We start from the raw sequence: 20687 nt of genomic DNA on the forward strand, positions 1-20687 counted from the left end.
TGCTTTGTCTACAAAATGTATGAATACACACTTATGATTCTTAAGAGAGAAATGGTGGGAAAATTTTGTATGAGAAAATTGTAAACATTATTTTTTCGTATCACTATTTGATTTAATTTCCATGCCTCTGTTAGAATCCTCTTGAATAGCATTTGTATGAATTTCAGTTTCATAACTGAACTAAAATGCATCCTTTTTTTCCCATGTGTATTAAGTTTTGACTAATGTAGTCAGTCTGGGCTTTCATGGAAGGTGAGGATTTTCTTATTTCTAATGAAACAAGCAGGAATTAAGAATGGTTTGTAGCCCTTGCAAAGATTCGAACAATCTCTCTTAAAAGCGTATGCAGGAGCCTGTGGGTTTTGAAAATCCTTTGTGCTTTATTCCATCTGCAATTACATTTAGGCCCCTAAAACTTTCTAAGAATTTGTCAGCAAGTGTTGTGCATGTTTGGCACCATGCTTGTAAGAGGTGTGTGGATGTATGACAGTTGCAGCTAACATATCTACGAGAAATTGCTGAGCACCTGACAGCAGCTTGAAGTCTTCTGTTCTTCCAACTTCTCTTCTGATTCATTACAGCTAGGCTGTTTGAATACTAGTCTATCATGAAGTAAGGCTTCACAGATGTTTCATCACTTTTTCTAAGCACTGAATATGTTTCCTTCTCTTTGTCCTAACAGCAGGAACTGTTGGATGTAAATGGGAATTTCTTTCCAGCTTTCTTTCCTTAGGAATTGGCTGCTGGATGTTACGTATAACTCCGTACCTAGTTATAAAACACAGCAGCAAACAGCCCTGCTGTGTTTTTGCTCCTCAAATTCCCCCATATCTTGAATTCTATGCAAGATGTGGGTTAAACTATTTGTCTTACACTGCAATGTATTTATAAACCTAGTATACACGGGTAAGGTACGTGGGCTAAAACAAATTTGAATAAGCACAATGTTTCTAATAATGTGAAACTATAAGAAGTCTTTTAGTCATTAGTTTAGATTATACAAGAACTTCTAATACTCATACTAGTTCACTAACATTTTTAGGAGTGAGTGTTTTATGTTGCCCACCCGTGCACACTTTAAACTCTGTGACTTCTTTAAATATACAGTGTAGAAGGATCCTGAGCTCCGACTTGTACAGGGGATAGGGGAATGTCCCTCGGTCTGCACAGAGGGCTTTGGGATGGATGCTGAGTTCTCCTATTGCTATCTGTCTTCCTATGGGGAAGACTGGACTGTGGCTAGTCTTTACTCTTGGTCATTGCTCTTCCTCATTAAGGCTCAAGGGTGAGGTAAAAAGCCTGAAATTCAGAGGAGACTAGAATAGACAAGGCACTGATCTTTTAAACTGGTTGCCCTCCAGAGGAGGACAGTCCCTCTTCAAGAAGGTCTGTGTGAGCCTGAGGCATGTGTGGAAGTGCCTTTCAGAGGAAGTTGTGGGCACATACGSTTTACGTGGCTTCAAGGAGAGACTGAATGCATACTGGAAAGAGATCTATTGAGAGGTACTAAGTGAACAGACCATAGGAAGTTCAGGAAACTCTCAGAGTTGAAAATCCTCAACAGCTGGGAGACTCCTGGGTGAAGTATCACCCAGGGTGTATACTTGCCCTGTTCTTCCACTTCCTGAGGCATCTCCCTTGGGCAATTCTTCTTGCATCCCCATTTCATGACCGATATTGGAGATGATACACCAGACTGGATGGACGCTTGCTTTGAGCCAGTGTCAGTGCTGCATGAGAGCCCGTTCAGTAGCAAAATAGGATAGAGTCATGGTCCCACAGAAAGAGAAACTGGCAGGCTCACTGGGGCTGTTTTCCATCTTTGCAAGGATTTAAGAGTGAAAAGGTTCTTGGTACGTTGACTTTGGATCTGGGGCTCTGTAGGACAAGCAGCTCTTGTGTTCGGTAATGTTCCTTTGCTCTAATATAGTGCCAGGAAAGCTGCCTTGGGGATAATGAGTTTTCTGTGCACTTTCCTACCTGGGTGTCTTTCCTCCTTTACAGCCAGTCGGAGAGATGAGCGTGATACCCTGTTATGAACTAAGAAGCACTTTCTGACCTAGGACTTTGTGCCTTATATGTGCCTGAAGCGATGCTCAGTTTTTGCACCTTGCTAGGATCCCATTTGGCGTGATACAGTGCTGAAGTACATTTGTTTTCTTACTTCATTCACTGAACATCTGCTACCGTTTAGAAAACACCGCCAAATAAAAGAAACATCCCCTCTGCCTGTCCGCCAGCAATCAGTATTGATCTTTTCTCAGCTAGATAAAATAGGAAAAAGATCAAATCCCCTTACGATTTACGGTCTGCGCAGTCCTCTGCCAAACCTGGAGGGCAGGTAGGTCACTGCATGCTTTTATGATATATATTTGCATTGCCCATAGGCCTTAGGCTGAAAGCTCYGAATTTAGGTGATTATGAGCAGGAAATGATAGGTTTTCCTGATTTAAAGAGACCTGAGTAGAGCAAAAAACGTACTGAAAAGTTTCAGTAAAACTTTGTCAGAAATTTGAAGGTACCTAAGAAAAAAAACACAAATTCAGATTGTGTTAAGTCTCAGTATTTGGCTTCCTTTTAAGCAGGGATAGAGAATGAACGATCCCCAGAATTTTTAGTTGCTGCCTTGCGAGATTGCTGGAAAACTTAATTCCAGGTGGGAGATGAGGAATTAAAGTCCAGCTTTGCATCAACTAGAAATTCCATCCTGGGCCTCAGAAACTCTCCAGCAATCAAAACCCTGGAACCAAAAACTAACAAAAGACATTGTTCAAAATGTCTATGTCCATCAGAAAGTTCAGAAAACCTTTTTCCCATTATTGCTAGAAGCCTCATGTTCAAAAAAAAAAGGGGGGGGAGGGTGTAAAAATGGGACAAATTGTTTCGGTTAAAGAGAATACTTCTTTCCATGTGCTGGTGGGTGGGAGAAATGGATAAAGAGGAGGTAGCAGCTAAATACGTAATATGGCAGCTGAATAGTAACTGTTTTCTACTTTCTTGTTTCAGTCTGTGGTAAGTTACAACCAAAAAAGAAGCAATGGGTGAGATCCATAGCAACTCCCATGTGGTAAAATACCACTAAGGAAGAAGTTTGAAAAAGTTAGTGCCTGAGCAGCTTTGCGAAGGTAAGATAATTTTATGCAAAGCTAAAGTTATTACTGGCATTACATAGGAGGGGGCCAAAACTCTTTTAGCCCGGTGATAAAATGCCTTTGTTTTCTTTAATGCCACCGGGCAAACTCTTTCCAAGAATATGGGCTCTGTCCACATGAACGTGCTCCTTCCTGTGAGTAACGTACAGCAGAGGACTGATTGAATGCTCTTGGGTTGCCGCAGTGCTCTCCCGAGGGATGGCAGCGCTGGAAAAGGCTCTTAGCGTAAATCAAAATTAGCCTTTAATGTCGGAAAGAACAAACAAATGCGCCCTCCGAGTTTGATGCATTCGATGAAAATTGTTGATGTGTCGCTTCTGAGTTCAGCTGAGTGTGCTCCAAGCTCATTGACTTGAAGCCTAAGAGCTTGCTGTAAGTGCTAATTATATTAAGACGCAAAGCAGCCGCTCTTCAGGCCAATTAAGGCTCCTCTCCCCTCCCTTCTCCACTCAGCTGCGCGCGGATCTGAGCATCCTGCCGCTTTCCAGGGACTGAATGGCAAGGCAGGTAGAAACCTGCCTTTGCCCAATTACGGGCTTGCACCATCTGTGCCTGATGCTGCTGTTTATTGATAGAATTTGCCAGAAAATGTGATTTTCAATTTTCAATACTTTTTTTTCACCTCCCACAAGAGAGTTGATCAGAAGCCTTTAGGTTGTCTCAGGATTAGCAGTGGCAAATATATCAAATGTACTGCTTGAAGAGTCCGAAGTCTTTCTCATGGCTGGCACAGAATGGGTTTTCACAGCTCTAAAACTAGCTCGTTGGGAACTAGTGAGCTGGGCCAGTCTGCAAATGTAAACAGCTGTAAAAAATAAATAATTTGGAAAGTAATTCGAGCCACAAATGGCAGTCAGAGTCCTTTTCTGCAAACTGCAGAGATTTTATCTCGCTATCTGAAAGTGACATTCAAAACATTGCTCTCTTGGGGTTGGAAAAGAAGTTCTTTTTTTTCCTGCAAAACAGAACTAGATATTAAAAAGAGAAAGTGTTCTCCTTGGGGGTTTCTGTTTTATTGAAGTGAAAATTGAAAATCTGGCAATCTCTGGACTGTCAATGAGCCAACAATCACTAGAACAGTTTCATATGCAAGTCAACAAATGGAATATGTAGAGCACATCTACATAAATACATTAAGAGACTGCATTTAATTGGCACTATATATTCTCTATACAATCAAATATACTCTATATATTCTCTATACAATCAAATATATCACAATATATCAAAAATACATTTATTGCAATGTAAAACTTCAGTGTTTTGGCTCTGTTCATGTCGAAATAACTTTTCTCTCGCTCAGTAAGAATTCTGTAGTTCTTTGTGAGACCGTTGTGCAGTAAACTCTGCATTCTTGGAAAGTCCTTTGGAAGAAATGTACTCTGAAAGTTTTTTCCGACTTTGGAATTCTAATAACATTTTGAAACTTACAGAAAGAACTCTTTTATTTTTGTAAATCTTGGAAGTGACTTCTCCCGCTGCCCCCCAACTAAAGAACTTGGTAAACACTTCCAAATGTGAAAATAAAAATTAAATCAATGGTTTGGAAAAACATTTTTTTTAAACATCTTTTGCCAGCTTCAGTGCTCTTCCACTGCCATTTGAACTTGCAAACTTTAAGTTTTCAATGCGTTTCAATATTTAAGGAACAGGTGATTGTAAGTAAGCTTTCTTGGGTAAATAGTTTCCAGAAAGATTTAAATTTCATTAAGCCACAAGTTGCTGATCCTTGATATCCAAAGGTAATTTTTTGAGGTTTCTTTGAGGTATCTGGCTCCAAAACCGCCTGCTTTTACTGAGTGTTGGAAATCTAGCATACTGCCGCGGCTATTTTATACTGAGAATGGTGTTGCTTCTGAAGCATCCCCTGTTTTCTCATGGTCCTTCTGGAAGCCCGCTGATGCTGTGCAAGGACAGCGTTACTTGAGAGATGGCAGAGAGAGCCTGCACCACCTCACCCGTCTGAAAAGAGCATGGTACGGTTGTGCATTCACTTGGATGAAATCAACATCAGAAGACTGCTTTAAGGCAAGTTAGGAAATAGCTGCAGTTAATCCTTCCACAGTCAAGAGAGAAACTGCGGAGGCAGGAGAGTCTGTGCGTGTTGGTGGTTGGTAACCTTTGAGATGCACAAATTCTGGAAGCCAGAATTACTGCCTCTTCAGTGGCCTGCCGTCATACATTGGAGTAGTTGGGTGGTTTGATTCTGATCCAGGCGTGAGGCTTGTGATACAACGTGAGTTCGTATCCTTAGAAAACCTGCCGTTTTCATCCTCCGCATTCTTCTCTCTATACCAGAAAGAATGATTTCAGCTAGCATTAGCCTACTTAAAACAACATAATCATACGTTGGTGGGGGAAATGCATTAAAAAACAAAGCAAAAATTTCTCTAATAAGCAACCCATTATCTGCACTTAGTTATTGCAAAAGGCTGATCTCATGGACTTGTACCAAAGCAGTTTTTGCTGTGGACTTTATGCAGCCATAAGGGTTAATCCTTAATGCTGGTCTTGACACATAAGATAGGGCCTTTGACTTCTGTGACTCYGAGCTGGCCCAAAGGTTACACTGCCTCACTTCACAAAGCAGAAACCATTTTTTTCTTTAAAATTAGAACTTTGGGTGAAAGTGGTGACCCGCAGTAAGTTATGAGTAACAAAACTTTAATAAAGCACACCATGGTCACCTGAAATAGCAGCTGTGTCAGAAGGCTACCTCAGTTGGGGTAGCTCTTGGAAACCTTTTTAGAACAGGTGATTTGGTTACTGTGTCTGAACCTTTGGTCAGCATGTCTGAACTGGCGCAGATATAGCACAGCTGTTCTGGCTGGAACACTGCTCCTGAGAAATTTCTCCCCACAAGTCACCATTGCCAGCAGAAGGTCCCCCCAATCAGGGAACTACAGCCTTGGAGATACTCTAAGCAATATGGCCATTTTCCCCATTTATTCCTGTTTTCCAGTTCCTCTCTCCTGCTTTCTTTTATTTATACAGTTTAAGTTCAATTAAGTTAAGGTTAAGGCAGTTCAATTGAAGCGGTGATGTGGGTGGGAGAAGGGGAGGGAGAGGCAAAGGAGAGTGCATTGCTGGACAGAAATGTCCGGTGGATGAAACCTCTAGTTCCTCACCACAAATGGACTTTGGAAATGGTTTCCCACAAGACCTTTGCATCTCCTCCTTTTCTAGTACTCACTGGATGGCCGCAAAAGCAAACAGAGATTTATACTACTGCTGATGTCAGAAATTAGCTTTTAAATGTTGAAGCAGCCCAAGTGCCCATTGGGGTGCCTGCAGACCCAGGTGTTGAGAAGGCATTAAAGCAGGTGTGGAGGACAGAGTCGTTTGCAAAAGGCAACATGAAGAAGAGTGTGGTAGTGAGTAAAAAAGAGGTGGGTTCCCCCMCCACCACCACCACTCATGCTTGTATCAGGTGTACATAAATTTGCAGATCCTCTTACTGGGAAATGAAATCTCGTTTGGAAACCTGCTAGTTTCCTAGTACTTTTGGCAAGCTGAATTTCCTCCCCAAAATTTACATATTACAATGCCACTCTAACCTATGCCKGTTTATCCCTACACACACATAGATTTAAGTAGTGAATGAAAGCTAAAATCACCTTTCTTAAACCTTAGGCTATGCATGATTTAAATGGTGCTTGCAGCTCACTTTTCCATAGACCAGCTCAACTTGCTTAGAAATAAATAGTGTTTTTTGTTTTTTTTTCTTAATTTAGAGGCTAAGGGAAGATTTTCCCACTGACATCCAACCGGTTGGCTGCAGGCTCATGTGTGAATTTTCAGACTGTTCTTTAGCACTGGGCTTGCATATTTAATTTAGCTGATTTAGGTTTGTTTGCCTGCTCCAGCCACAAATGCACCACCATCAGTTTGGCTGTAGCACCAGGTATGTGCACAGTGCTGGTGGGTTTCAAACTTCTCTAAGTGCTTGCTCTGAATTCATAGAGCTCACTCAAAAATGTCAGGGTATGAACCTCATGCAAAAGGTGTTGGCCCTTTTAAGAGAAATGTTTCGTTAAGAGTAGCTAGTTTTTACTCCGTGTTAAAGTCTGAGCACCTTTTAAAAACATAAGTTACTGCAGTTTAAGATGTTCCCCTTGTGAAAAGCTCTGTAATGCCTGCTAGCTGAGCTCGAGCTGGTTTGCAGTCTGCTGGCTCCCACAGCTGCAGCCCACACCACTCTTACCTAGTTGCACAAGTATTACCAGGCTGCTTTTCAAAGACCTGGAGTATCTATGGTGCGTCTGGATTCTGCTGGAAGTATGCTCAGCTGCTACCTGCACAATCCAGCTCATGTATGTTAAGTGGATAATCTGTAGCAACAGCCTTTTGGGCTTGCTGGCTTGACTGATAAGAGCTTTACAGAGAAATGAAGCGAGAGAAGGTTGGGATATACAGGTCTAATCTCTCTGCCTGGCTTTTAATATGCAGGAGGAGAAAAAGCAGGTAAACAAGGCTAGGCCAATGGATAAAACAGTAACTACAGGGCAGAGGATGGAGAGCAAGAACAAACAAGTACTGTATTTTCACATGCATTACACACAAGGGTTAACCCAAAATCTGGTTAAATAGACTCTTCCTTGATAATTARTACCTAGTTACCCACCCATCATGTTAGCTGGCAGAGGTGGGTAAAAGGGATAGGGGGGCAGAGAGCTATTAGGGGAAAAGAAGCCAGCAATGGAAAAATCAGAGGTGTGGAGTTTTCGATGAACTCTCTCCTGTGTTTCCTGCACATGTATGCATTGTGCCTGAGTCTCAGGAAGGATTTTACAGATAACCCTTGAGTTAAACACATGAAAATGTGATGCCAGTTGTGGAGGGTTCAAGCAGGTCTGCACTGAAAGGGCAGTGCTTACTTCATTTAAGGGCTGTGTGTGACTAAAAGGAGATATGTGAAAGGCTGTGAGATGACATCAGGAAGACTAAACAGAAGAGCTTGAACTCTTGGTGCAGAATGGGACACCAGGTCCCATGGGAAGAACAGAAATAGGGTGGAAAGGCAGTCCTAACTGCAGACCAGGTGTTGTGTGCCATCCTCTGAGAAGACAAAAATCAAAGTATACTTGTGAAATTTGTAAATATCTTCTAAAAGCTATTAAGGCTCTAGCTATGGCCTTTGTAATAGCCTAGAATTATCCCACTTGATTTAAAGGCATTGATGGCCCACACAAGTGGGCCCATACAGGGATTATTGTCCTCTGAGACACAGAGGACCTGCAGTGAGTGTGGCCTGATGAGATTTAGGATTCTGACACCCTGCACAGGAGCTTCCATGAAGCATTCATGGATTGCAGGCTTTGGCTTCCAGCTGACATTTTTTGGCTTCATGTATTTTCAGTTGTTACTTCTTGTTGCTTAAAATGGGAGTATTTCTGGAGGAAGTGCAGAGCAATGTCAGCTCCAGCAGTGTTCTGTGCTGGTAGCCTGCCATGGGGGAGAGTGGAAAAGCAGCTAAAGAAAAGGGGCCCCAAAGAGAAGGACCAATTCAGAGGAAGGGGAGGAAGAGAAGAGTTTTTAGAAAGAGATGCGGGGAGAGAGAGAAAACATCTCAACTCAACCAAGAAACTTAAGAATAATATGAAAGTGAGAGGCAAGGTCAGATTACTGTTTGGCTTTTAAGCTCGTGCTGCACAGGCTATTAGAAGATAATAAGAGGTTCCACATCACAAATTACTTGACTGTTTATATTTTTCTAGCCATCTTGCTGGGAGGCAGAAGGATTGTTGTTTCCATGCCCTGTGAGAAGAGGAATGGGAAGTTCCAGTTCTCAGAATGTTTCTTCAGTTTTTCTCTTACAAGGATATATTTTCTGTGAAGGGAGTTATCCAACCATGTGGTCCTCTGATAGAAGGGACTGGACGGGACGACTCCAGAAACACCTTCCTGTTTTATGTTTCCAAAGCATCTTCTCTTCAGAGAGAGAAATGGAAAAGGAGAGAGACAAGGTAAGAGCGTGGGCTCATGCAACTACCTTCAGGGCATTGCTTCGGGTGAAGTTGCACATGATGGGTTTAAAACAAACGGAGAGCCTGCCAGGTAGAGTTTCTTCCACCACCTCTCTTGTGCCTGCTCCACTGCTCACTGAAGTCCCCAGGAACTGACTCAACTCACTAACCTAGCAAAATCGTATTGGTAATTTTCTACTGGGTTAGCAAGCTGAATCAGCTCCCGGAAGGGTTCATACAGTGGAGGAAAGGCTGGGAGCAGGGGAAGGAAAAGGTGGACCTCTATATATCAGCTTTGGGAACCGAGAAAGTGGCTCAGCCATCATGAGTAACCTAACCCAAAGATAGTCCAGCTTTGAGATGAACACTGGCAGTGCTAAATGTCTACTTTGCCCTCTCTCTGGGTATGTTTCCATCTGCTCGCCTCCAACTGTAATACAAAATAATGCAGAATTTAAACCCAGATTAAACCCAACTTTTGTGTGCAGCTCTTTTAGGAAGAAAAATATTTGTCCTTGAGTCTCTGGGCTCCCAGCCCCCCCTTATTAACCTTTGTTYCTCTAATATGATGCAGCAATGAAGACTCTTGCAGAGCAGCAAGCAGGTAGAGGGACTTTTCAAGCAGTTGCCACCAACCTCTGCATGCAGACGTGTGCAGACCCAGTCCTGAGGTGAAGAGCAGGCAGGATTCTTGATGCATCCCCTTTGGCAGGGGTGGAGAGGTGGTGGTGGCACACCACCTTCCTTGAGGGCCCTGTGACTGGGAGAAAGAGGCTGAAGGAAAGCAAAGCTAAGGTGGGGAGACAAGTGCTGTGCCCCACCGTGCAGGACCTGGTCAGCGGAGCAGGAGGAAGCATTCACATGGTGCTAACAGGTGCTGAAATGCAGACGCCTCGTCCCCTGCCACAACATGCGTGTGGCCAGGGAAGGGGACATTACACCTTGTCTCACAGGCCACATCCTCACATAGGAGAGCAGAAGCCATGGCTTGTTTTAAGCGCCTGCCGGTCCCTCCGTGGGATACGGCTGACCTCCAGCTACCCCTGTCTCCTGCTGAGCTCCCTGATTCTCTGACCCCATTAACCAGCCTTGAAGGGGTAGGAGAGGATGAAGAGAACAACTCCCTTGCTGTGTATCCAGGTGTGCTCTGTTTCCAAGTGACCTATCGCAGAGAACTGAGCCTCCTCTGAGGTGATTTGAGCAGACATCTAAAAGTCTTCATGTTTAATTGTAGGGAAATAATCACACCTGCCAATCCTCAGTAAATATGATTAAGTTTTACTGAGGAAACCTGAAATTATATGCCCTACTTTTTCATTTGAAAATTCATTTGTTTCCTTTTTGGAAAAAAACACATTTTTTTGAATGCTTTTGGGGTTATTGTCTGGTTCTGGCCAGTCACTCATAACTACCTGAAATGGAGAAAACCCTTGAAAGTTAGTGCAAGAGCCCTTTCTCATTAAAGTAGGGAGAGCCACCTTAGAAGCCACAGGCTGCATTTCTCAGAAGTGACTGGCCGTTTCACGTGTCTGCTCTAAAGTGCTTGTAGAGAGCCAGGTGCTCAGGGCTTCATGTTTAGGTCCTTCACAAAGACCAGGACTTTTACTTTAGCTGGTTCAATCCTACAACACTGTGGCACTCACATCCCTCCTGAGACCCCTGAAGGGAACTTGAGCAGAAGTCCACATACATCACTTTTCGGGACTCTGGAAAACCACTGTGGGACAATACTTTGGCTATTAAAGACCAAGGAGCTATGATTGGTAAATCTTTAGGAAAGTTGTTGCTCTAACAAAAGATGTTACAGGTAGGCAACTTGGACAGAAGCTGAATAGCCTCAGATAATGTCAACTGGGGGGCTGGGGGAAGATGAGAAGAAGCATCCACCCAAGCTTGCGCTTCTTTGAAAGCATTCAAACTGGACTCTGCTCTCCTGATCTTCCAGCACATTTAGCCCAAGATCTCTATCTGCAAGAAAAGGCTGRGTTTCATGTTAACAGACTTTGATTGTCCGGGTAATGTGTTTGCTTCACTAGGTGTTGGGTTACTGGCTTCCTTCGGAAAGCAAGGATGGTTCTCCTCAACGGTAGGAGCTTCATACGTATTTATTTGTTTGTTACTGAAGTAAAGCCTTTTCTCTTTTTAAGTCAGCAAGACTGGTGCTTTCTGTGCTGTAGAAAAGACTCGGCAGAAAGCCCAAGACGACATTGTTCATGGGCTTGGGGGTGGATGTTTGTTTTACATTTCTCTCTGGGATCTTTCTGTTTGTCTTTTAAATAAATGTCATCTTTCTTGCTCAGACCTTAGCTCTTTGAAATGCACCARATGGATGATTAAGTGCAGGAAGCATCCAGTCTTTGAGCGTGATTTGTATGCTAATCAATGAAACCAGCTCTGCTGAATCATGTTACGCTTTGACATCAAAGCAGGCCATTAGGAAGTGGCTAGAAAAAGATCCAATTATAGTCACGGGCTCAGGGAGCTGAAGGCAGTCACTGGAGGCATCAGCCGGGAGTGGAAGTCCTGGCAGCACACAGGGCCAAGACAGCTTTAGCGGTGATTCACCGGCGTTGTCTAACAGGAGAATCTGAATGTGGTTAGCAAAATCTGCCTCTGAAGGCAAGTAACTTCAGGGGAAATACCGCCCTAAAAGCATTTCGTTATTTTTCCTAGGACAGAAGCTGTCTGAACAAAAGCGCTTTGTTATGTTGAGATGAATTTTATAACGCCCTCCTTCCTGATTTTGTTAAACTTTCTCTGCAAAAGCGCTGCAGGTCCAAGGTGCGTCCCTACAAAATAGCCTTTAATCACCATCCTTCCCATGAAGCCCAAAGGCAGATGACTTCATTTAAAGACAAAAGAAACAAACAGCACAAGTAGGTAGGGTTGCGGTGGGGGTGCTATTTTCCCAACATGGGGCCTGAACCTGAACACAGCTGGGTTAATAATAATGATTTTCTTCGGAGGGTTTTGTTGACAGGGATTCACTGCCTGCTCCAGATCTCCGTGCCCCTCTCCAGGTCATTGTGTGAGCGCAACAGCAGGTCTTACTGCATTTAACTAGAACATCAGTTACAAAATCTGGGCCCTTGAAAGCAGGGAAAATGAATGTGGTCTTATCTCTTCATTTAACTATTTCCACATCATAACCACATGCATTACTTTTATTGACTATAAACAAAAGCCTTTTCTGTCACTGCAGTTACCTAATTCCAACTCAGAWACTTAGGAATCTTGTCTGTTTTTCATAACAGATTTTTTTCCCAAGTTTTGGTGGTTTTAATTATTTTTCTCCTTCTTATACAGACAAAGACCTGATTTCTATAATTTAAATACCTGGACCGGAAAAATCTTCAATGAATTGAATCAACAGAATGAAAACGATTGGCTAACCTTATATTATGTGCAACTCAACATCTGTTTTCCATTGGTAAGTTAAGATGCATTGCTTTCAAGGTCCTTCGAGCTCCATGTCCAGAAATGAAGTTGCCTTTCTGTAAAGGCCACAGTCCTACAGAGAGGGAACCAAACATCTGATCCTACAGCTGCAAAATCATAGGCTCTTCCACTTTACCTAAAGGGAAGAGCTTTGTCACCTTCACAGGTGACAGATCCCATCAGGACTGCTATCAACCAGCACAAGCCATGTGCTGCCACAAGGCTGCAAGCTCGTTTCTGCTCTTGCAAGTCATTAACAGCCTCCCATCRACACAAGCTGATGCATGCGTTCACCCGAGACTTTGCCTTACGGAGCGCTTTAAGAGGGGTGGAATTTGTCAAAGTCATGAAGAAACGCTCACTGATGAAAACAGTATTTCCGCATCCATATCTCAGAGCAAAACCCAAAGAGTTCAGAGCATGGTGCTCTGCAAAACTGCTCTCAGTTGCCTATAGAGCAACTGGTGATTTGCACACTCGGCTGGTTTCCCAGCCGTTAGCTGAGATGGAGGGAAACCTGAAGTTTGCTACACTGGACATAGGCAGGCTCAGACAGAGACTCTTGGAGAGGAAGGAAAGGGGACAGAGCTGGGGTAAGAAGTTGGAGCAGAGCAGCAAGCACCCAGCTGGCTGTGCTGCCGCCTCCGACCCCGGGTACCCTAGTTGCCCCCCGGGAGCTGCCAGGCCGACTGAGCCCCTGGCACCAGCAAAGCAGGCAGCGGGGCCGGGGCTGTTTCCCCATCTCCTCRCTCTCCTTCTCCAGGCCGTGGCTTCTTTAGTCTGTGCCTGGAGCCAGCTCCGTGTACGAGAACTTCACGGGGAAATCTGGTCGGCGGAGCCCAGAAAGGGTGCTCCGAGGGTTACAGCAGTGCAAGAGCCAGAGTYGGGGGCCTCGTGTGAGATGCTGCAAGCACCCAGGCAGGACTGGTCCCTGCCCCGGGGAGGCAACCACAGGAAAGGGAGGAGCCCCTCACCATTAGAAACCCTACGAGGCTGTCTTCCTTCAAAGCAATTTCCAAGCATTAACTGAGCTGTGCAAGATCCCCGCAGGTACTTAATTAACTATCATCTTCTTTTGAACCGGGGARAAAAAAATAAATGAGGGCAGAGCAATGTAACATGCCCGAAGCGACAGGAGGAAGTGGTTATCGAGATCCAGAGCAGCGCTAGGCTGTTCCCAGCCCCTCGTCTCCAGCTCAGAAATGAGACCAGACAATTCATTTTTAGCACATAATTCTTCAGCACAGGAGATTCAGGGTCTGCAGGAAGTTTTTGGTCTTTCTGCTTCCTGCTCGCTGCTTTTGCTTGCAGCAGCGAAGCAGATCTGGAGAGCCTCGTGAGTAAGAAAAGTTCAAAATAATGGTTGGAAGCAAGGGGTACTACAAAAATTGTTTTCAGAGACCGAAGAGACCGCTTGTTTTTTGCTTTTTTTTTTCAGCTTACCACAATATTTTCATCCACGTCTTTGTAATTATTTTTAGTAGTATCTAACTACATCATTATTACAGATTAGCCTTACCAAAACAGTGCCAATAATGTGTTGCCGTTGCTAAAACTTAGGGTTTCAATAAATCAAAAACAGAGGAAAAAAAACAAACTAAAACCCTGCTGTTAAGCTCATTTTGATTTTCAAGACTGGAAAATTCTCAGGAAAATTTTTTTTTGCAATGACTTGCAAACGAAAGATTTTCCTCAAAAAATAGCCACCTCTCTAAGTATCAAACCAGGAAAAACGTATAGAACTGTGTTAGCGCCATGTTCTAATGCTGTCTGACATGGATAAAAGCTTTAAGCATTTTTTTTCTTCTTCTTTTTTTTTTTTTAACCAATTCCATTCATAGCGAAGTAGTAGTGTGCTCATGGTCTTTGTGTAAAGCGATGTAAGCAAGGGGGAGCTTAGCGCACAAACAAACCTTTATCGGCTCTCGTGAAGCTGGGCACTGGCTGCTTGCTCATATTGTCTGTGTGCACTGAGAGGAGATGGAAGACTGTGTTCAGCRAGTATCTTTCTTAAAGACAGAGAAGCACTGTAAGAAAAATCTGCCCTACCAAGTCTCACAAGGGAGCCTTTGTGTAGCAAAAAGCTGTATTTTTAGGTCAGCTTGTCTAAACTGAAGGGGGTGATTGGTGTGTTAAATAGAAAGGCGGTCTGGTTTTTATTCCAGGTCTTTTTCTGCAGTATAGACATAAGCCGCGAGGCAGTTTGATTGTATTTTAAGTGCTGTTTGCAACTGGGACCAAGTGGCAACCAGCAAGAGGCAGGTATTTGGCCCTGAAAGTTTAATGATAGGAGTACTCTGCAAGGGTTAACTGTAAGACTGATTCTTTCTTTCTTGTCTTTTGTCCCAAAAAGAATGGGAATGAAACACGGTTGTCAACTGGCATCTAAATAGAGTACTGAATAGATAAAATATTTTTGGATGTTCCCAGAAAATTAGATTCTGCATAAAACCTGCTTTGATTAAATATGTCATTTCCRGTCTGCCTGGACTACCAGCTAACACCAGCCCGACTATCTCCTGTGTCTCAGAGCAACTTAATAATAACAGGGAAATTCAAAAGTGGATCAGCAGCCTAACTATGCGTACAGGTTTTTGCTCTATCCCGTCGTCCAGGGTGCACGTTAGCAAACCACATTGCTGGCTGGAGTGAAGGAGAGAGAAAGCTGCATGGACCAAAATGAGAGCAGCTTTGAGCAGATGCAGGATTCCCCAGATTTAAGGTCGATCAAGACCAACACAGGTATCTGTTAGTGCTGAGGACACTTTGTAAAGGCTCGTATTTTGGTTAAGAGACATTGGGAGGCCAAGGGCAAGTGCATTTGTTAAGCTCAGCTGAGCTAACTTCTCTCTGTGCTTAACTGAAACCCCGTAACAGGACGAGAACCCCATCAAAAGTGCTGCTACAGAGATGACACCTAATTCCAAAATCTGGCAGGAGACACAAGTTTGCACTTTTGTCTCCCTTGTGGAAGCAGAGATTCACTCTGAGCAGTGATTTAGCGCTCTTAGCTTCATGCATTGCTTCAGCCTTCGAAACAGGATTTAAATGATGCTTAAGCAGTGCTCAAGCAAGGTGCACAGCTCTTCTGCTGCAGGATATCTATCGCGCATGTTAAAGGCACGATTCTACCATCCCTATGCCATGTTACGGATGTATCCTGTATTATGGGGTTGCTGCTATTGTTATGCACATGGCAGCTTATTCTCTCTGCTTTGCGAGTGTACAGCCAGGTCCTTGGTTATTTTTCAAGGAGCTCCCCAGTTTTGCCTCGATGGATGGAGTGGCTGGTCTGTGCTCTCCCTGGAGCAGGGAGGGAGGCACCAGCTTCCCCAGCCGGTTGCTTTCGTTGCCACCCTCGCTCTGGGACAGAGGAGTCCTGCCAAGGAGGCRCCTGGGAAAACCTCTCGGAGGGTGCTGGATGCACTATCACACAGAGCCAGTGCACAGTTCAGCCTTACTGCAGGAATTTGCAGGATGAGACATTCCCACRACATGTCAGTAGGTGGCAAAAACCTACAACCCTTGCGCTAACCAAGGAATAAACATTTTTCCTGCTCCTGCAGGAACAGGAGCTATCGTGGGTGGCGTACCCCCTAGGCCAGAGCTCCTTGCACTAACACTGCTAGGAAGGAGGGGACATCCCAGAAAGGGCAGCATCCCGCATGGCCTGCAGGGGAAGAGGCCTGGAAGAGAAAGAGGATCTGGGGGGAGAAACATGAGAATGGGAGCAGGACTTGCCCAAATGGTTTTACCTGCCCAAAAATCCCTGCTGGGGAAAGGGGAGAAAAACTGAAGAGCTTCCCTGGCCCACTGGGCAGTGTGCCCTGCCTCCCTCCTCTGTTTATCATATGACCCTCCACACCATCATCTGGAGTTATTTTAAGAAAGCTGGAAACCCAGATGGTTTAATCACTGCTTCTAATGTCGGGATCCGACAGGTTTAGGGCTGTGCTGTCGCTGTGTAATCCGAGGTTACCGAGTTAGACAACCAAAAACTTGCCAAGGTTGCTATTTTTCAAGCTGCTGATAATACTTTAATCTTCATGTACAAGATGAAATGGAGCTGCTCAAGTTGATGTTCTTGGGCTCTTTTCTCTTGCCGCTTTGTGTAAGCAGATTGAAACAATCCCAGGTGCCTGCCACACACCTTCGAGTGAGTCAGTGGAGATAAAAGGCTTAATAAGGTTAATGAGTATATCCCGGTGCCTTTGATGATGGTATGTCTGCTTGTGCTTGTGTGTTTTGGGGGAGAAGGGGATGTTGCACGATGCTGGAAACTTGTGTTCCTGAGGAGTTCAAATATTCTGAGCACCAGGTGGGACAGAGCCCAGGAAGATGAGATAAACATGTTAATCCAGACTATTTGATGAGATCCAATTAGTGTGGCTTTCAGCTTTGTTCAACTGTATTCACTTAACACCTCTCTTGAATAAGTGTAAGTAAACCATTTTTCAGCTCAGGAACAATAGTAGAGCTGTTGTAGCAGCGCGGGCCGTAAGATCTTTGAAGCAAYGTTCTGCTGTTTCGAATACAGAGGCAAGGTTCATTGACATTTCCAGTCATGAGCTGCAGGTTTAATTGCAAATAACTTTGCCAGGCATTAGCCATCAGTGCTGATGTTGCCCAGCTCAGTTGTCTGCTTCAGGCTGAGCATTCTTGTTTTGTTTTAACATTTCAGCAAAACCAGTTCAGCTAATCCTGAGCTCAAGGACAAGGATCTCGCATTGCTCTGACCGTATCACCAATAGCAGCAAAAACATCCTACAGCCATTTCACTGGGAAGATCAAATGCCCTCGTGCTTCAGGGCAGCAGTCTATCCAACCTACATCTACCCTTACTTCAGGGCTGTGCCATTTGCTGATAACTGTGGCCACATCATTAACGAAATAAAATCTCCATTCTTTGGAATTTGGTGAAAAATGACAACGTTAATTCTCTGAAGATGCTGCATCTAGGCTGAGCATCCTGCATCTCATCCCCAGTTCCTCTGTGTAGTCACAAAGCACCTTTTTAGCCGGTGGGGAGAGCGTGTCCTCTCCAGAGGGCAGTTCAGCCCATCTCGAGACAGGGGGGAAATGTCATCCCCTGGAAATGCCTCCCTTTTCTCTCGCTGTCACATGCTGAGCTATAAACTGAACAGATGAGTGCTTTGTATTAGCTTCATAACTTTTATAGCTAGAATTACATCAGACAAATCCCATTCTACTTCCACGCATTGTTCCGCATGGCCAGAAAATTCAACATCTCGTGGTCTTAGTCGTTATCCTTTAAAATTCATCCTGCACCAGTGCCTGCCAGATGGGATGTGGCACTATTCCAGCCCATGTACGTGAAAGAGGAAACACCTGAAATATCTTGGTCACAGGCACTGATGGTATATGTTGGATTCAACATGATGGTCATTTGCACTAGGAAATCAAGTTTCATCCAGTCCGTACAGATAATGACAAAGTGGATTTTAAAATGCCGTTCTGTACTGCAATAGGCCATCGCTTCTCTCTCAGCCAGTAGTGCTGTGACCAGAGAGGGTATTTGCTAAATGAATGCGTATTCATTGCTCATGTTACAACTGCACTTCAGCACAGAGGTTCTTAGGAAATGCAGAGACTGCCCCATTTAATGATCTCTCCTTCTAAAAAATTGTTGCATGGGGAGGGATGTATAAACCTGCAAACATGGCCTCTATGTAGATGCACGTTCTTGATGCTGGGGTCGAGGCAGAGGGGCTCGGCTAAAACAGAGACACTGGATTCTGTTGCATGTGAATTGCATTAAATCTGTGTGTGCTCAGTGCTACAGACTGCGGTTGTAGATGGCTACGTTGAGTGGCAAATTTCATCCTCTGGATAGCTCACTATCACGACACACCCTTAAAATGATGAGATGATAATAAGAGTTTGAAATTGAGTTGCTGTTCAAAGGCAAACATTTCTGTAAAATCTTCACTGCTGAGTTGCAGCACATGCACTGTTTTTTGTTTTTTTTTCCATCATTTGTGATTTGTAATTTGTAGAAAAGTTGAAGCTTCACCTTTAGTAATAAAGAAAACATTTTCATTTCCAGCCTCTGGAAGGATGTTAGAAAACATTAGAAGAGAATGAGTTGCTGTCTGCCTCTCTGGGGGTTATGATGAATTAATACAATTGAAAGCAGCATAATCAAACAGTTCTGAGCACCAGAAGTAGAAAGAAGGGTTGCTGTTTTTATTGGCTTCATAAGAGCAAATTTTGTTCACTGTAATTTGATAAATTAATGCTCAGAGTCTCTTCTCTGTGCAGTACGTGATATGGATTGACTGGTCCATGTCTTCTTCTCTGTGTGCAGCGTTCTTCCCAAACACTGGCAACATCACTATTGGAAAACTAATCAACTCTATTTGAGATAAATTGCATTTCCACCAATTATAGCTTAATTGTTGACAGATGGGAGCACAGACGGGAGATATGTCAAATCATTAAGAGGACAGGTGTATAGACAAGTGCCAGATTAATTGTTCCAGCCCATTAAATCATTGACCTTTTCAGCATACCCTCAGCATTGAATTCAAAGCTCTCACTATATTTCCAGATCACGCATGATGACCATGTTTATGAGCAAAGTTCTCAGGGGCATTTTTTAAAAACGCAGAATCCAGACACAGACTCATTAGCCACTAGCAGTTCTCCTTTCTCGTTAAAATCAATTCAGTTATTTCTCCTTCTCCGTGTTGGGGTTTGTTTTCTTGGCCTTTCAGCAAAATTACATGCGGCATGCGGGCTTTCTCCAAAGAGCAGTTTCCTCCGTGAAGCATGCTGACGTGCTGTAATGGGCTATACGTGCAGAGATGTCAGAGAGAGAGAGATGAAATCAGGACAGAGAAGTTGAATGCTGGGCAGCTGTGCTAGAGGCTCCAGGTTTGATTCTGGGCTGTGGCTGTGATTTCCAACTCCTGCTTTGCCTGGGTTTTTCAATAARCCCTGGCAGAGACAAAAACCTAATTTCCGCTGAAACTGAGTCAGCCATGGGTTTCTAATTCCCCTGATCATGTGTAAAAATGTCTCTCCTGCTCTTCTTGTGGCTACACAAACCAGGAATCTGAGGGTGCAGTGCAGACACATCCAATACAGCTTTGTGGGAGCTAGCTCAGGTTTGAAACAGTGATGCAGGCTATGCGTTCACCTGACCTGAGCTATCCAAACTCTGTGTTGTCCTGGAAAATTGAGAAGTGACTCCAGATCCAGTCTTTCTGGATGGCCTGCCTTGAAAAATAAGAGGATAAGATTTCCAGCTGCAGGAAATGAAAGCTGCTGTGACAGTAACGATGTCTTATTGTTATTTATAGAGTTCCATCTTGCGCTGAGCCCATGGTGAGCAGGGAAGAAGAATGGACCTGATTCCCTTCTCATAATATTTGGAAAACAAAAGTAGCTCAGCTGAGGTGAAGCCAGCCCAGTCACACCACAGAAACCCAGTCAAACGGCAGTCCGGACCCTGAGTTAATTAGGTGATGCAAAAACAAGAGAATGGCAGAGACTGGCAATGGAAAGGCTGCAGCATTTGTTTCACTCTGTGTGTGTGTGTGTGTGTGTGTGTATATGCAATTTCTAACTGGTCTCAGCTGATGGGCAGTCTAGAGGCCAACAAGCTAATTTGAAGATATTTTACCCTGTGGCAGGTTTTAGAGAGACCAAGTGGAAAGCAAACCAGCGAGGCAAGCAGGAAAGGGAGGTAGGAGGAAGAGTTAAAGCCCTTCAGCATCGTGACATGCTCTGCAACTTCAAGCAGAGGCAAAATTCATGCTAAGAATCAGGCAGGTCTTTTTGCCAGACTGGCAGTCTGCTCCCTCCCTTCCTTGTGTAGCGCCAGTCCCCTGCCTATCCCAGTGGGCCACATTAAAATAGCTACGTGATGTGTAACTGAAATCCCAGAGAATCATTTTGTGTATATGCTTGAATGACTTATTCTGTTCTTCCACAAAGCCAATGCACATTTACGGTGGTGGCCTTTACAGACCTACAAGGGTAACTAGATAGGAGACAAGAGAACTGCACAAAACTGTCTCTCAGATAATGAACAATTTTTTATGGAAAAATAGGGAATTTTATGAAAAAATACATTTTAGGAGGGATGGAAACTCTAAGGTTCTCT

The 20687-nt window shown here is 43.9% G+C and overlaps 1 protein-coding gene across 3 annotated transcripts; it reads left to right on the forward strand.

The window, feature by feature from the left end:
- Positions 1-3819: 3819 nt before the first annotated feature.
- Positions 3820-18673, forward strand: LOC112961195. 3 transcript variants are annotated; one of them, XR_003251956.1, is made up of 6 exons: positions 3820-5128; positions 8870-9118; positions 11155-11204; positions 11792-11994; positions 12425-12548; positions 17238-18673. XR_003251956.1 is itself a non-coding variant. In XM_026056106.1 (5 exons), exons 1-5 carry the CDS (start codon positions 6509-6511, stop codon positions 15132-15134), a joined length of 597 nt encoding a protein of 198 aa, XP_025911891.1. In that variant the 5' UTR covers positions 6468-6508; the 3' UTR covers positions 15135-18673. The 3 variants fall into 3 exon arrangements, 2 of the variants coding, with proteins under 2 accessions (XP_025911891.1, XP_025911890.1); XM_026056106.1 differs by lacking the exons at positions 3820-5128; positions 11155-11204 and adding an exon at positions 6468-6541 and having other exon boundaries at positions 11885-11994; positions 15054-18673; XM_026056105.1 differs by lacking the exons at positions 3820-5128; positions 11155-11204 and adding an exon at positions 8058-8768 and having other exon boundaries at positions 11885-11994.
- The last annotated feature ends 2014 nt before the right edge of the window (positions 18674-20687 follow it).

The sequence above is a fragment of the Apteryx rowi genome, unplaced genomic scaffold (genome assembly GCF_003343035.1).
Source record: "Apteryx rowi isolate R43461 unplaced genomic scaffold, aptRow1 scaffold_13, whole genome shotgun sequence".
Taxonomy (NCBI): Eukaryota; Metazoa; Chordata; class Aves; order Apterygiformes; family Apterygidae; genus Apteryx; species Apteryx rowi.

What these genes read in the sequence shown, in the direction of transcription:
- LOC112961195 (XM_026056105.1), top strand. Translation starts at nt 8,457, where the DNA reads ATGGATTGCAGGCTTTGGCTTCCAGCTGACATTTTTTGGCTTCATGTA. An exon ending in ATATGAAAGTGAGAGGCAAG is followed by an intron (nt 8,769 to 8,869) that starts GTCAGATTACTG and finishes ATATTTTTCTAG; the next exon opens with CCATCTTGCTGGGAGGCAGA. An exon ending in TGGAAAAGGAGAGAGACAAG is followed by an intron (nt 9,119 to 11,884) that starts GTAAGAGCGTGG and finishes TCTCTGCAAAAG; the next exon opens with CGCTGCAGGTCCAAGGTGCG.